The sequence below is a fragment of the Bos mutus genome, chromosome 9, assembly GCF_027580195.1.
Source record: "Bos mutus isolate GX-2022 chromosome 9, NWIPB_WYAK_1.1, whole genome shotgun sequence".
Classification (NCBI taxonomy): Eukaryota; Metazoa; Chordata; class Mammalia; order Artiodactyla; family Bovidae; genus Bos; species Bos mutus.
Window position 1 is genome coordinate 72,993,762 of NC_091625.1, and position 15,675 is coordinate 73,009,436.

Below are 15,675 nucleotides of genomic sequence, written 5' to 3' on the forward strand. Positions count from 1 at the left end.
GACTTATAAAGTCCATGGAATTATCCAGGCCAGAAGACTGGAGTGGGCAGCCCTTCCCTTCTCCAGGGGATCTTCCCAAACCAGGGACCGAACCCAAGTCTCCCGCATTGCAGGCAGATTCTTTACCAGCTGAGCCACAAGGGAAGCCTGAGTAAGATATGAGGAAATGGTAAGTAAATTGAAGATTTTTCTGGGCAGGGGCATTAAGTAACTAGAATTATGTACCACTAGTCCATGGGGTCGCTAAGAGCTGGACACGACTGAGCGACTTCCTTTTCACTTTTCACTTTCATGCTTTGGAGAAGGAAATGGCAACCCACTCCAGTGTTCTTGCCTGGAGAATCCCAGGGACGGGGGAGCCTGGTGGGCTGCCGTCCATGGGGTTGCACAGAGTCGGACACGACTGAAGCGACTTAGCAGCCGCAGCAGTAACAGCATAAAGAAGGGAGAATCTGAAGACAAAATAATAATTTTGTCCAACAACAGAGGTCAAGAGAAAACGAAAAGGCAGGGGCCATACTAAAGAAGGCCAACAGAGGTAGCACTTACCTTTGAAAACATCAGATACACATAGTCTAAAAGGCTTATCTATAGATCTTTGAGGAGGCTTGAAGGAGTCTGGGAAAAAATGGTAAAAATAGAAAGGTTTAATTTAAAAGTAATTTTTGATTCATGTCCAATGAGTCCACTATACTCCTATGTCTCCTAGAAAATACTAATAGCAAATTGACTGTGATTCATATAACACTTTGTAGTTTATGAAATGTTTTCACATGTTTCTTATTTAATGTCACAACAGTCTGTGAGGTAAGTGGAGTAGGCATTAATTAAACAAGAAAAATTTGGCACCAATTTGAATATTCATATAATTCTAAAACTGGTAATCTCACTCCTAAGTGTAAACGCTATCCATTTTCACATAAATCACTGCCCTCTATAAAGAACTCTAAATAATAATTACTATCAAGTTTATAATGTATTAAAATTAATATGATAGTAGTCTTACCAATTTGTTCTAATAAACATAGTCCTTTATACCATTTTGTTAGTTCACTTGATTGAGATCTTGTGATTAGATTTTCACCACTGAGACCACTTGTTGGGATAAAAGCTACATCACTTTCCTATAAAAAAAGGATTGAACACATGAAACTCAACACAACACTGTTTCTCCTTTTTTTGTTTGGCTGTGCCACAGGCATGTGGGATCTTAGTTTCACAACCAAGGATTGAACCCATGTCCCCTGCACTGGAAGCAAGGAGTTCTAACCACCAGACAGCCAGAGAATTCCCAATACAACACTATTTTTAAAAAGCTAAAAGGTTCACTATTACTGTAACTGTACCAAGTATGCAAAAGTAACAATGTACTTTTCAAAAAGTAACTTAAATCACAGAACTACTGCCCTGATGTTATCTGTTCCAACAGTTTCCAACCTTTTTTATTTTGTGGGAAACTTACAAGTCTGTTCCAAAACACTCAAGCATTTTTACCTAGTAACATAGGTATATTTCATACTTTTGCTGGAGGAATTTCTCTCTACTAGTTTCTATACTCCTTGGTAACCTCCCTAAATCTATACATCTAATAAGTGGAGAAAAAGTCTTCTACTTATACTAAATCCAAGCCAATTTATGCAATTTTCTAAAACAAAGTAATCCAAAGAACATAAGATACATTTAAGACCAGGGAGAAATAAAAACAAAAAGAATTAAACATACTGAACAAGACAAGAATACCAAAGTAGCTTTTTCTCTCATATCAGTAAGATGAGACTTACGAAAAGTAACCAAATAAATTTAAAATGATCTTACCTTAAAACCTGCTTGCTTAAGAAAGTGCCCAAGTTTTCCAGTAATCTCTTGAAACCTTTCTTGTTGCCAATTAACCTGACAAAGATCCAATTTATTTTTAAAACTGTGCTTAAGACCATGCTATTTATAAAAATTTTTAATTTCTGAAATAAAATATAAATTAAGACTATGAAATATAATTATAACATCTATGAAAATATGAAATCTATTTAAAATTAAAGCTCAGAATGTCAGATCTCACTATTAAAATGATCTAAAAGTAGCTTTTCCTACAACAGAAAGCCTGGAAACAAACACCAAAACATAGAATTTTTTGTGTATGCTAATTTTGTTTTTGTTTTTCAGTTACTAAGTCATGTCCAACTCTGTAACCTATGGACTGTAGCCCAACAGGCTCCAGTGTCCATGAGATATTCTAGGCAAGAATACTGGAGTGGGCTGCCTCTAAAAGTAAATTCAAAAGTGAGGAGAAAAAGTGAGATACTTATTAAATTTGTGCTTGGACCAACTGCTTGACCAACTGAAATAAGATAAAATTATTGACACCTACTCAAGTCAACTAGACTTCTTAGTATATGTAATGTTCATATGTGATATGAATTCTAGATAACTATTCCCATGCTATAGTATTCAGGGGTAAATGTAAAAATAACTATAACTTGTAAGTTACATAGAAAGTCGTGTCAAAATAAGATGGATTAACGGATGGATACAGGGGTAGACAGACAAAAATGAGATCAAGCAAGGGGAAGAATATTATGCAGGAGGTATAATTTGGGTGTCTACTGTAAAATTCTTCCATCTTTGCTTTATGTCTGAGTATTTTCATACTAAAATGTTGGGGGGAAAATAAAAGGTATATGTAATGATGATACCATAAAAGAACCATGTAGAAAATTTAGGTGAATATGTATTTGATCCCAGGATAAGAAAATACCTAAGCATAAAGAAAGAAATTAAAAGGAAATGATAATGTCTTTATTTTGCTTACAAATTACTCAGTTTTAAAACTTAAAAAAATCAAATTATATAAATTCAAAAAAATACAAATGATAAATAAATACACAAAGAATGTGCATTCATGTGTGTGTGCTAAATCACTTCAGTCATATCCAACTTTTTGCAACCATGAGGATTGTAGCCTGCCACACTCCTCTGTCCATGGGATTCCCCAGGGAAGAAAACTGGAGTGGGCTGCCATGCCCTCTTCCAGGGGATCTTCCAGACACAGGGATCAAACTCACATCTCCTATGTCTCCTGCATGGACAGGCGGGTTCTTTAGCACTAGCGCCACCTGGGACCCCTTCTGATCATGTACAGCAAGACTTAAAAAACATATATATCCTTAGGCCCGGAAATTTCCACAGAATAAACTATTTCTAAATACACGCACAAAACTGAAAATATTCTAAAGTAGTGGGCTGTTGAATAAAGTATATCTTCAAAATATACTAGAATAAAGCTGTAAAAATCTCTTTACATAAAAATTATTAGTTACTTGGAAATAAAAACAAGAATATTGCCAATTTTTTGAAAAAAGTAAATAATGAAGCAGACGAGAACCCAATGTTATAAAGAAAAAGATTTTTATGTGCAAAAATAAACTGAATGGAAGTACAAAATGAAAAGTTAAAAATCTTCAGGAGGGGGAAGCTGGAAATATAGTTTATTTCAAGTTTTCCTCATACCAGAATAAATAAGAATTTTTATAACTAAAAATGATTTTAAGATTTATAAGTTAATTCTGAAAGTAAAAATTTATCTTCTTGCCTAATACTACTAATACCTCATTTAATATCAGCATCATGTATTTATTCTTTAAAATATGACAACTGGGCTAAGAAAATGTATACTAGTCACATCTGAGGTCATCAATATGGCAGAACATCATCTTAATCAGCATCTAAAATGAATACTCAAAAAGCTTTTAAATACCTGATCCATCTTATTGACTGCAACTGCGAGTTGGGTCACTCCAAGAGAACGAACCAAGAGTCCATGCTCTCGTGTTTGTCCCCCAGTCTCAAATCCAGCTTCAAACTCTCCCCTGCTGGCATCTACAACTAAAACAGCTACATCTGCCTAAAAAATGAAAAGGAAAAAAAAATCTAAGCTAGAAACAATGTCACAGCATTTTAATTCAAAGGACAGACTACTGAAGTAATTGTGTAGGTCAGATTTTAAAGGAAGACTAACTTGACACCAAACAAAGCAAATCAAAGGAGTCACACAGATGGATTAAAATTTTAAATAGAAGAAAGTACTAGCATGTGGTCAAAAAAATAATGACATAAAGAACAAAACCTTCCCATATTTGATTACATAACAATTATGATAACTGGGCAAAGGAACAAAAACATAAAGTTAAAACGTAAGTAAACAGGGACAAATAATTGTGTTATGAACTCTCTATATTTTCTAATCATCATCTATTATAGAAGAAATCAATGTTCCATATGTCTAATGCTATTTTCATTGTTTTAATTAGTTAAAGTTATTATCTTTGAATTTTTTTTTTAGTATCCTTATTAAGAATCATGTACATTTACAAACTACAATTGTTTTTTAATCCCATTAAGACCACAGGGGGAAAACTCCCAAGGTTCCCTATTTCTGCATAAATAAGCTCTTTAAAAAGATACAGGACTCGAATACAAATATAAATGCAACAAAAAGGCTTATGTTGAAATATTCACTCCAATTTATTAATAAATGAAATACAAAGCTATGCCTTATCAAGTCCCTACCATTATTTTTACTAAAGAAACTCGTGGCTTTTATACATTTGCTACTTTGTAATAAATTAGAATTCTAAGGTTTTATAAAGTACCAATAAATAGACAATGAAAAATATAGTATTTCTCTATTTTTTTAAATTTTTTACAAGGCTAGAACTTTAATATTTTAAGTTATAATCCTAGGATTATAACCTCAGCATCAGGAAATTTTATTTACATTCACTGTACTTTGGTTAAGGAAATATCTGGTACCTGGGCTGCTCCTGTAATCATATTTGGAATGAAATCCTTATGGCCTGGAGCATCCATTAATGTAATAACTTTGGTTTTGGTCTCAAACTTTGTCATACCAACATCCATTGTTACCCCCCTTAAAGAAAACATAAAATGGTTAGAACTATAGAAATAATCAAGTTTTAGAGATTAAGTTATTTAATAATATAGGAAAAATAACAGTCTAAATTCTTAATTAAAATTATTAATTATTCTAAGAAAGAGAAAAATTATTACCTCAATTGTCTGCTCAACTCACATATGAAATAAATTAAAACAAGCCACTTCTCACTTAAATGATACAATTCTCAATCTCTCTACCTAGTTGACAGATGGTATAAAGAAAACTAAAAAGCTATCTATATACTTCAATAATCTACTTGATATGCTGACAGGTAAAAATTATTTAGTCTCCTAAAGCAGATATCATACAAAATTCTACTGTTTTCCAATATTCATTTTTCCAAAAATCTATAACTGTCCAACTATTTTTTCTAAGTTGAAAAACAAGCTTGTCATACCGCAAAGAATAAAAAAGACAACAAGAAAAAACAAAACAAAATTCAAACCACTATGATGTAAAATTCTACTTATCAGAAGAGGTAAGGAATATTGTGACCAGCTTTATTGAAAATTATTTTATATATTATAATGTAGATTACCCAATACTCCAAGAAAATAAACACACATATTTTTAATACTTTCTAATCATATTCAAAATGAAGACATCACAGGACACGGAGTAATTTCTTAGTTGATTTATGACTTTCAGAAGGCTGTAGAATATTAGTGTGAGATGGTAGGTATAATTGCCATTTCACTTAATTATTAGGTATCCTCTTTCTTTCCAGACAAAGGTGCCATTGGGTCCCTCATCCTTAACAGTTCTAACATGAAATATATTACCACTCTAAAAAGACTTCAAAAGAAATACTTTGATCAGAGGGATATGAGTGGCCATATTCTCCTAGAATCTTCCCAAAGTTAGCATTAAACACAGTTACACATTCAGGAGCAATCCACTGGATTAGATCTGCATAGCAGGAGATAGGTTTAACTAATTGTTTGTTGACTGTGTCTCATAAAAACATAGTAAGAAAGTATAAAGATGAATTAAATCTTGTAATTGAATTTACTAGTCATTTTGATTTCAGACAGAAGATAGTATACTACAAAAAGTTACTTTTCCTTTATAAACTGATATTATAATAACTCTGCTGCTGCTGCTGCTAAGTCACTTCAGTCGTGTCCAACTCTGTGCGACCCCAGAGATGGCAGCCCACCAGGCTCCCCCATCCCTGGGATTCTCCAGGCAAGAACATTGGAGTGGGTTGCCATTTCCTTCTCCAATGCATGAAAGTGAAAAGTCAAAGTGAAGTCGCTCAGTCGTGTCCAACTCCTAGCGACCCCATGGACTTGAGCCTACCAGGCTCCTCCGTCCATGGGATTTTCCAAGCAAGAGTACTGGTGTGGGGTGTCACTGCCTTCTCCAGTAATAACTCTACATATATATAAAGAATATACATATATATATATAAAACACTATATATACTAATTTTAAATTAAGAGTCTTTCTCATAATGTTAATTCAAAATCAAGACAATTGACATATACTCAGGGAGGTAACAAGCAAAACTTCTCCCACAGAATAATTAACTAAGAGATTTTACTGCCTTTTGCTGTGTATATATGTTTTTCTTTCAGTTTCTTTTAATAAACATACTTTTAAACTATTTCCATAGAATTTAAAGGAGTAAAACATTGTATGTAGATTACAACGAAAACTACAATAAAAATATTTCCCTGATAACGGAAAGTTTTCTAAAAATAGTGTCTAAAATATTTCATGATTTGTTTCATGCATACTCAACACATATTACACAATTTTTTAAAGACTATATACAATTTCAGAATGAAAATTTTATATATAATGACTACCTTTCCCTTTCTTCGCCAGTCTCATCCAAGACCCATGCATATGCAAACGAAGCTTTGCCAGCCTTTTTAGACTCTTGTTCATACTTATGCATAGTTCTTTTGTTTACATCACCCAGAAGATAAAGCAAATGTCCCATCAGAGTACTTTTCCCAGCATCAACATGACCTAAGGAAAATTGATTCAAGATTTAATACTAGGTACATTTTCCAGATGTTGTTCACACTGAGGCATAGCATGAATTTGTAATTCAATAGTTTAGAGCAATAAACACCAATTTTTATCAAATAATAGTTTGCCAAGTAAGTTGTTAAAATGGAAAAAAGAGCATATCTCTTTAGAAGGGAGGAAGTTTCCTTGATTTCTGGAAATCAAAATGATCAACAAAACATGCCATTTTCCAATATTCACAAAATGAAAAGGCCACAACCAAGTCTAAAGACCTCTTTGGCAACTTGGCATTATTTCACCCCAAGTGACCCTGACAACTCAACGTTATGGTACAATGCCCTCTTGCTTCATGTCTATTTACACACACACAGAAACTCAGAGTGGAGTGTATTCCCACGCTGCCACGAGACAATTATTGGGCTTGAGCAGCTGACTGACAATCCAGAAGAACAAAAGGCATTACCAATGACCACTAGGTTGAGGAGCTGCTTTCCTCCTTGCCGCTTCTCCAGTTCCGCTTTGATATCTATTTGTTGCCTCAGCTTGCCAGACTTTTTCACTGGTGTTGGTGTTGAACTCTGCTCTTCTGATGCTTGAATGGTGTGGGATGGAAGAGCTGATTTAGAAGCACTCTCAAGTGCATCAGAAGAAACAAGGCTGGTATCTTCACTAGAATGTCCTTTTTGAGGTGTATGGAAACTATGACCATTTTCTTCAGCAGTTACTCTACAGAAGGCAGAGACAGGAATAAAAAATATTTAAACCGAGTCTGGCAACCACCCTTGAAGAGCTGCTGCTTTCCCAGAGGTACTAGGATATTTCTTGGGAGTGTTGGCAGAGAATCTAAGTAGTGAAGTCACACGCCGACATAGGGAATAATCTGAGATCAAGCCCTGAGCCTTCAGAGTGGGAGCACTGATTCCAAGACCCTAGACTACCAGAGAACTAACCCTAAGGAGTATCAAATAGTGAGAACTCACAAAAAGGAAACCACGTGAATACAAGACCTGGCATCCCCCACCCACCAGTAGCACCTTGAAATCATCCCCCTAAGACCAGGGACAAGGCAAGGTGTCCACTTCTGCCACTGTTATTCAACATAGTCCTGGAAGTCCTAGCTACAGCAGAGAAGAAAAGAAATAAAAGGAATCCAGGTTGAAAAAGAAGAAGTAAAGCACACACTGTTTGCAGATGACATGATACTGTACATGGAAAACCCTAAAGATAGTATCAGAAAATTACTAGAGCTAATCAGTGAATTTAGCAAAGTTGCAGGATACAAAATCAACACAAAGAAATCACTTGCATTTCTATATACTAACAATGAAAATTCAGAAAGAGAAACTAAGGAATCAATCCCATTCATCACTGCAACAAAAAGAACTAAATATCTAGGAATAAACTTACCAAAGGAGACAAAAGAACTGTACACAGAAAATTATAAGACACTGATGAAAGAAATCAAAGATGACATAAACAGATGGAGAAATATTCCATGTTCCTGGGTAGGAATAATCAATATTGTGAAAATGACTATACTACCAAATGCAATCTACAGATTCAATGCAATTCCTATCAAACTACCAGTGGCATTTTTCACAGAACTAGAACTAAAAATTTCACAATTCATATGGAAATACAAAAGACCCCAAACAGCCAAAGCAGTCTTGAGAAAGAAGAACGGAGCTGGAGAAACCAACCTTCCTGACTTCAGATTATCCTACAAAGCTACAGTCATCAAGACAGCATGCTACTGACACAAAAACAGAAATATTGACCAATGAAACAAGATAGAAAGCACAGAAATAAACCCAGGCACCTATGGGTACCTTATTTTTGGGGCAAAGACAGCCTCTTCAATAAATGGTGCTGGGAAAACTGGACAGCAACATGTAAAAGAATGAAATTAGAACACTTCCTAACACCATACACAAAGATAAACTCAAAATGGATGAAAGACCTACATGTAAGACCAGAAACTACAAAACTCTTAGAGAAAAACATAAGCAGAACACTCGATGACACAAATCAAAGTAAGATCCTCTATGACCCACCTCCTAGAGTAACGGAAATAAAAACAAAAGTAAACAAGTGGGACCTGATTAAACTTAAAAGCTTTTGCACAGCAAAGGAAACTATAAGCAAGGTGAAAAGACAACCCTCGGAATGGGAGAAAATAGCAAATGAAACAACTGACAAAGGATTCATTTCCAAAATATACAAGTGGCTCATATAACTCAATGCCAGAAAAACAAACAACCCAATCAAAAAGTGGGAAAAAGACCTAAACAGACATTTCTCCAAAGAAGACATACAGATGGCTAACAAATACATGAAAAGATACTCAACATCACTCATTTTTAGAAAAACGCAAATCAAAACCACAGTGAGATATCACCTCACACTGGTCAGAATGCCCATCATCAAAAAGTCTACAGTCAGTCAGTGCTGGGGAGGATGTGGAGAAAAGGGAACGCTCTTGCACTGTTGAGAGTGTAAACTGATACAGCCACTATGGAAGGTGGTATGGAGATTCCTTAAAAAACTAGGAATAAAACCACTGTATGACCCAGCAATCCCACTCCTAGGCATATACCCTGAGGAAATCAGGGTTGAAAAAGACACATGTATCCCAATGTTCACTGCAGCACTATTTACAACAGTTAGAAGATGGAAGCAATCTAGATGTCTACTGACAGATGAATGGATAAAGAAGTTGTGGTACACAATGTAATATTACTCAGCCATAAAAAAGGAACACATTTGAGTCAGTTCTGATGAGGTGGATGACCCTAGAACCTGTTATACAGAGTGAAGTGAGTCAGAAAGAAAGATAAATATCATATTCTAATGCACATATATGGAATCTAGAAAAATGGTACTCAAGAATTTATTTACAGGGCAGCAATGGAGAAACAGACATAGTGAACAGACTTATGGACATGGGGAGAGGGGAGCAGAGGGTGAGATGTATGTAAATAGTAACATGGAAACTTACATTACCATATGTGAAATAGAGAGCCAATGGGAATTTGCTGTATGGCTCAGGCAATTCAAACGGGGGCTGTTTCAACCTAGAGGGGTAGGATGGGGAGGGAGATGGGAGGGAGGTTCAAAAGCGAGGGGATATATATATATGTATACCTATGACTGATTCATGTTGAGGTTTGACAGAAAACAACAAAATTCTGTAAAGCAATTATCCTTCAGCAAAAAAATAAATTAAAAAAAAAAAAGAATATTTAAACCAATTTGACTGACATTCTATAATGTCAGAAGGGCAGAGACATCTCTTTACATTCTTACATCTGCAGACCAAAAAATGATCTCCGCTAAGTGGCTAGAGTCTGTTAAGGTGGAAATGATAAGCAGTTAGGCCCAAACCACACAAATACAGACTTAGAAGATTCCAGGAGAAAAACAGACTGCTAAAAACTAAGATAAGAAGAAAATATCCCATAAAGTAACTGAAACTCAATGTCTAAACCCATAGCTTAGCCATACAGTCCTATCAAAACAGGTGGCATAAAGGAGATATTTTGTAAAAATTGGTACCAAATGTGTTCCAGCAGATAAATTCATAAAAAAAAAAACAATAGCTTTATCAGTTTTTAATCCCTAACTCATTCCTCCAACAGCACAGAGACTTACAATCTTTTTTTGTTCAAACACTGTCCTTAAAGGAAGAATCTCTAAATGTCTACATTTTTATTACTTTTGGCAAAGGAGTTTTAATTCATTAATTCAATAAATACTTGATTCACTAAAAACTGTAACATACACTAGTCACTGCTGCTGAGAAGAAAATATATAGAAATGAAAAAGTTATCAACTGATCCCAAAAGTTTACAATCTAGTGAGGAACTCAGATATGTAAAACAGAAATAAGACCATCTGGCTTTTTTCCTCCTTGACAATGACAGTGCCTCCAAAAGTAAACACTGATCTTACTTAGTTCTTCCTTAGCTCTTTGACTGTGCTCCATGGAAATCATACCAGTGCTATCCTGTGGATAGCTACGAAAGATGTAATGTAATCAAACAGACTATGATGTGCCTTACCTTTCCTTCAATGACACAAATAAACAGACTTAGGACAAAGAACAGGTTATTCCAAGTTATTAGAATGGACTTCCCTGGTGACTCAGACGGTAAAGCGTCTGTCTACAATGCAGGAGACCCGGGTTCGATCCCTGGGTTGGGAAAATCCCCTGGAGAAGGAAATGGCAATCCACTCCAGTACTATTGCCTGGAAAATCCCATGGACAGAGGAGCCTGGTAGGCTACAGTCCATGGGGTCGCAAAGAGTCAGAATGAAACCAATTATACCCATCTTAATGTGGAGGTGGCAGAAAAGAATTACATATAGAAAGAAGTTTACAAACATCACTTAAGGATTGTAGTGTGATGGAGATGTGTACAAACAGTAAATCTCTTTTCTTCCTGCCCAGAGTAACAAAAACAGATTCACTGTTCTTTCTCTTGGTATTTTTTAAATGCTCAACACTGATTCTCATCCTTCGCCTCAGGAAAGAATCACATTAGTTATATTTTCAACTTTATTATAAGCCTCTTATCCATTCCTGTTTTATTTTGCTTTAGCAAATCTCCACTAACCAACTTGAGCACTCACTGCTTAGACAGATTGGCTTCATTTCAAACTACAGGGAAAAAATTTAAGTATGTGGAAACTGTTCCCACTCTTAAAAGAGTCCAACAAACCAAGCTAAGTAAATCGAATTTAAACTGAAATTTTCAAACATGTATTTGAATGTCCACAATTAGTTCTCAAAAACAAAAACATGACAACTCTGTATTTAGAGGAGTAAAGAAAAAAAACAAACCCTACAAATTACAGTCAAAGTATTCAACCAGAGTAACTAGTCATAGACTCTAGTTCTGATCAGACCTGGGAAAAAAATCACAATCTCTGGCTTCAGATCCTTCTGTTTTTAGTGAGGCTTTTCTTCAAAGGAAAACTCATGGTAACTCCAACACAGAAAACAGACAAAAGCAGAACAGCTATGACTGACACAGTGGGCTAAGGGCTGAAGTTGGGCTCACCCACAAATTAGGCAGCCCTATTCAGGATAGGAAGAGCAACACAAAACACGGTCTGTCTTGATTATTTCACTTAAAGTTCAGTAACACGGAAGATTTGCTTTTCTCTAACTTTCACAACATTCTCTTCAAGTAAATTTTAGAAAAACTGCATTTTAATTCACTAACCCGTGCAGTGTTAGAGGAAAGGGCCAAAGTAGTTAGAAAAGCATTCTAGGTAAGTCGGTACTTAGTAAAAACTTCTGCATATTATAAAGTAAAAGTTAATGTATTAAGATTTTGAAAAATCTCTTAAGATGAGGTAAAGTAACTTTAGAAGTTCAGAGCTATAATTACTGACTGAAAGAAACAAAGTATGGAAGAATAAGTTTGTGAATATTTTTTCAGGTGCTTTATCATATAATTGTGCAACCGTATCTATTACTATAAAATGACTGGTCTGCTTTTTTAAACCATCTTTCCAAAATTGGGAATATTTCCACATGTATTGAGAGGCTTCATGTTTCTTTGCAAGTTTTTTAAATGATACTGGAAAGTTAATAATTTAGATTGAAGAGATTAACCACAGAGTTATTTGTTCTCTACGCAACGTTCTAATGATTTTTACTTAATTTTATTTCTCTGTGCTTTCTTGAGACAAAAACAACAGCCTAAGTATTATCCTTATTATAAATTTCCCCAAAACCCTAAAAAAAGTATTTGATGTAAATATAGCTTGGTCCCTGAGCAGTATTTACGCATTTCTGAGTACTTTCCATCTGTACCTGTAGGCCTTTCACATTCTGATGACTTCTCCTACAGAGCCACATCAAAATACCGGCTCACAGGTCTGCTTTTTACTATTTACAGGTGTTTTTTTTTTTAATGTATTTTCCCAAGGACTCTGACCAATAAATATTTAAACAACTATTCTATGAAAAGAAAATAATGATTAACATTAATGGTCCCTGTCCTCATGAAGCATATAGTCTTATAAATTCTGAAAAGCATTATACTTATAAGGCATAAAGGTAGTATTCTAAGAATTACTACTTGAATTAAGCATTTTTCTGATCATTAATTACTATATTAATAATTTCAATTAACAATAATTTAACAATAATTTTAATTAATTATTGAGTATTACTATTATAAATACTCACAAACATAACTATGTATTTACTTCTAATATATAGTACCCCATGGGCTGTAATATATACACAAATATACATAGACAAATCTAGAATCAAGCCCATTTTCTCATTCTCTTTTCTTTGTACTAGGCTCATTTGCATGTTGCTTTCTAAGCCTCTAAAACCTTTTGCATAAGATTTTAAAATCCTTAGAACAAGGCACTGCATAGTCTATTTACTTTTTCCTTGCTCAATGGAAATAATTCCATAATAGGATTAAATGGCACTTAAGACAGGAGAATAAAAAGGTATTTATGATTCTGACAAGCCAAATATTTTATTTATAAAATAAAAAATAAAAATAAATAAAATGAACAAAATAATCATTAACATTCGTCCCAACACTCATGGATATTTCTATTAATTTACATAAAGAAATGCTATAAAGGAGAAAATAATGGCTGCTGAGTTTGTATTTCCTGAAATTGAAAAAAATATATATTGTTTACATTTGATAAGTACTTCTTGTCTAACTGGTAGACAAAATATATATAATTAAAGTTATGACTCTGCTGTTATGTCTCAAGTAACCCACTTTCCTCATCTATAGAAACTCTTGACAGAATTCTAAAGATTATGAAAAGAAAGAATAAATGAGTAATACCTACGTATGACTTATTATCGTTTCTCATTAGATATCTGCGAGTCTAGGAATGCTTTATTTTATATTTTGTCTTTGTTATACCGATCCATGTTATTCAGTATCAAAGTCTAAAAGAGTTTAATGATAATAGTAAAAAAATCTAATTAATGATTGCATGATTCACCAGCTACATTTAATTCCCAAACACTGCTTGTTTATGCCATCTAGTGGCATAAGGATGCCCTACCTCACAGTGCTAGATTTCATAAAATCATAGGCTTTTTACATTAAAGTAGCTATAATTTGTATGAGGAAATTGACAATGAGGGCGATTAACATACATATGAGTTCACAATCAAGCCTAATTTCTCATCCCCTTTTCTTTGCATTATGCCATACTGAGGACCTATTGTACTTCAATGATTATATTATGCAAAATTCAAATAGATTCTTATAGTCTAACAAGGAGACAATACTTATTCAAAAAAAAGGAGGAAGGGTTAAAAACCTTACCTGGGCACTTCAAATCCCATAGTTTGCTTCTTTCCAGATACAGTCATCTTAGTAACTTTTGGCACAATTTCAGATTCACTTTGAGATGACTGGGAATCTATTGATTTTCCTAATTAAAGAGTAAAATATAAAAAGCTCATTAATTCAGGTTGATTCCTAGAAACATTGTATATTAAATATGTATTATGACAATTTTCACAGAATCACATCTTTAAACATATTTTTTTCCCTCTAAAAAAATTCAGTGAAATATTAAAATGCTGAAAGAAATTCTTCTGTCACCCTGTTCTGGGAAATCCCCTCTTGTCAGGACTCTTCTACGCTTAACCCTCCACCAAATCTCTTCCTAATTTTGAACTGACTCTTAAGTTTCAATATTAAGAGGTCACAAGGTGGTTTCTGCACTGAGCCTCGTTCTGACATTATACCTAGACCATCTCTTTCTCTCTCCTACCACACCCTTTCACAATACTAAAATTGTTCAGTCAGTTAGCAGATGGTTAAACTATTTTTAATCATGATACCTACAAACTGATGAGCAAGTTAAGAGTCTGCTGAATTGTACTATACACTGCATATATTTTACTTGGTCATAATACTAGACTTAGTAAGATACTTGATTTGTTGTTCAGTCACTCAGTCGTGTCCGACTCTTTGCGACCCCATGGACTGCAGCACGCAAGTATAGATACTTGATATCTATATAGAATACGGGGGAAGAGGTCAAAATTGAAAAATTAAGAACATGAAGGAAGATAAAATTATGAGCTAGGTCAAAGTAAGACTTTTATGCATCTGAACCTTTAAATATATATATATTTAATTCATGGAATTCTTTACAATGAACTTTTGTTATTTTCAGTAAGAGTACCATTAGGATTTTGTCCACATAAAACTATAGAAACTGCACTGCTGCACTGGTAAGTGTATATACATAAATTATGTTTAAAAGTTAGAAAAGGTAAATTAATGTATATAATTCATTCAAAACATTTGTTATCTACCTACTGTATGCCAAGCATTATGCTAGAAATATAATGTTGAACAAAAGCAGACACAATCCTTGTACTGAGAAAGCTTATAGTCTAGTGGAGAAAATGTACTAACTGATCACAAAAATATAAGTAAAATTAAAACTGTCACTAGTGTTATAATCCATATATGATTTGGTGACAAGGCACATGAAAACAAGAGTTAAGATGCAAAAAAAAATGAATAGGAATAAACTACAAAGAAGAACATTTCAAACAGAGAGAGCAGCTTATATATAAAGGCCCTACTGTAGGAGGCACCATGGTCTTCAGAGAGTGAGAGTAGAGGGGAGAGGGAGCAGAGTAAAATGAAGCTAAAGAAGGAGGCGATGGTCAGGCAATGCAGGGCCTTTAAGTCACAGCAAAGATCCCAATGTTCGTC

The 15,675-nt window shown here is 34.3% G+C and overlaps 1 protein-coding gene across 3 annotated transcripts in view; it reads right to left on the bottom strand.

Moving 5' to 3' along the window:
• HBS1L (HBS1 like translational GTPase) overlaps positions 1 to 15,675 on the bottom strand; it is an 85,131-nt gene that overhangs the window by 15,757 nt on the left and 53,699 nt on the right. For 2 of the 3 annotated variants that reach the window (XM_005899114.2, XM_070376716.1), the window contains 8 exons: positions 14,263 to 14,371; positions 7,398 to 7,660; positions 6,766 to 6,931; positions 4,807 to 4,924; positions 3,752 to 3,898; positions 1,816 to 1,890; positions 1,007 to 1,124; positions 550 to 618 (listed from right to left, as the gene is read on the bottom strand). In XM_005899114.2, the coding sequence (XP_005899176.2) occupies positions 550 to 618; positions 1,007 to 1,124; positions 1,816 to 1,890; positions 3,752 to 3,898; positions 4,807 to 4,924; positions 6,766 to 6,931; positions 7,398 to 7,660; positions 14,263 to 14,371 (1,065 nt within the window). The remainder of the gene's footprint in view (positions 1 to 549; positions 619 to 1,006; positions 1,125 to 1,815; positions 1,891 to 3,751; positions 3,899 to 4,806; positions 4,925 to 6,765; positions 6,932 to 7,397; positions 7,661 to 14,262; positions 14,372 to 15,675) is intronic. The other variant, XM_070376714.1, reaches the window with a different exon arrangement.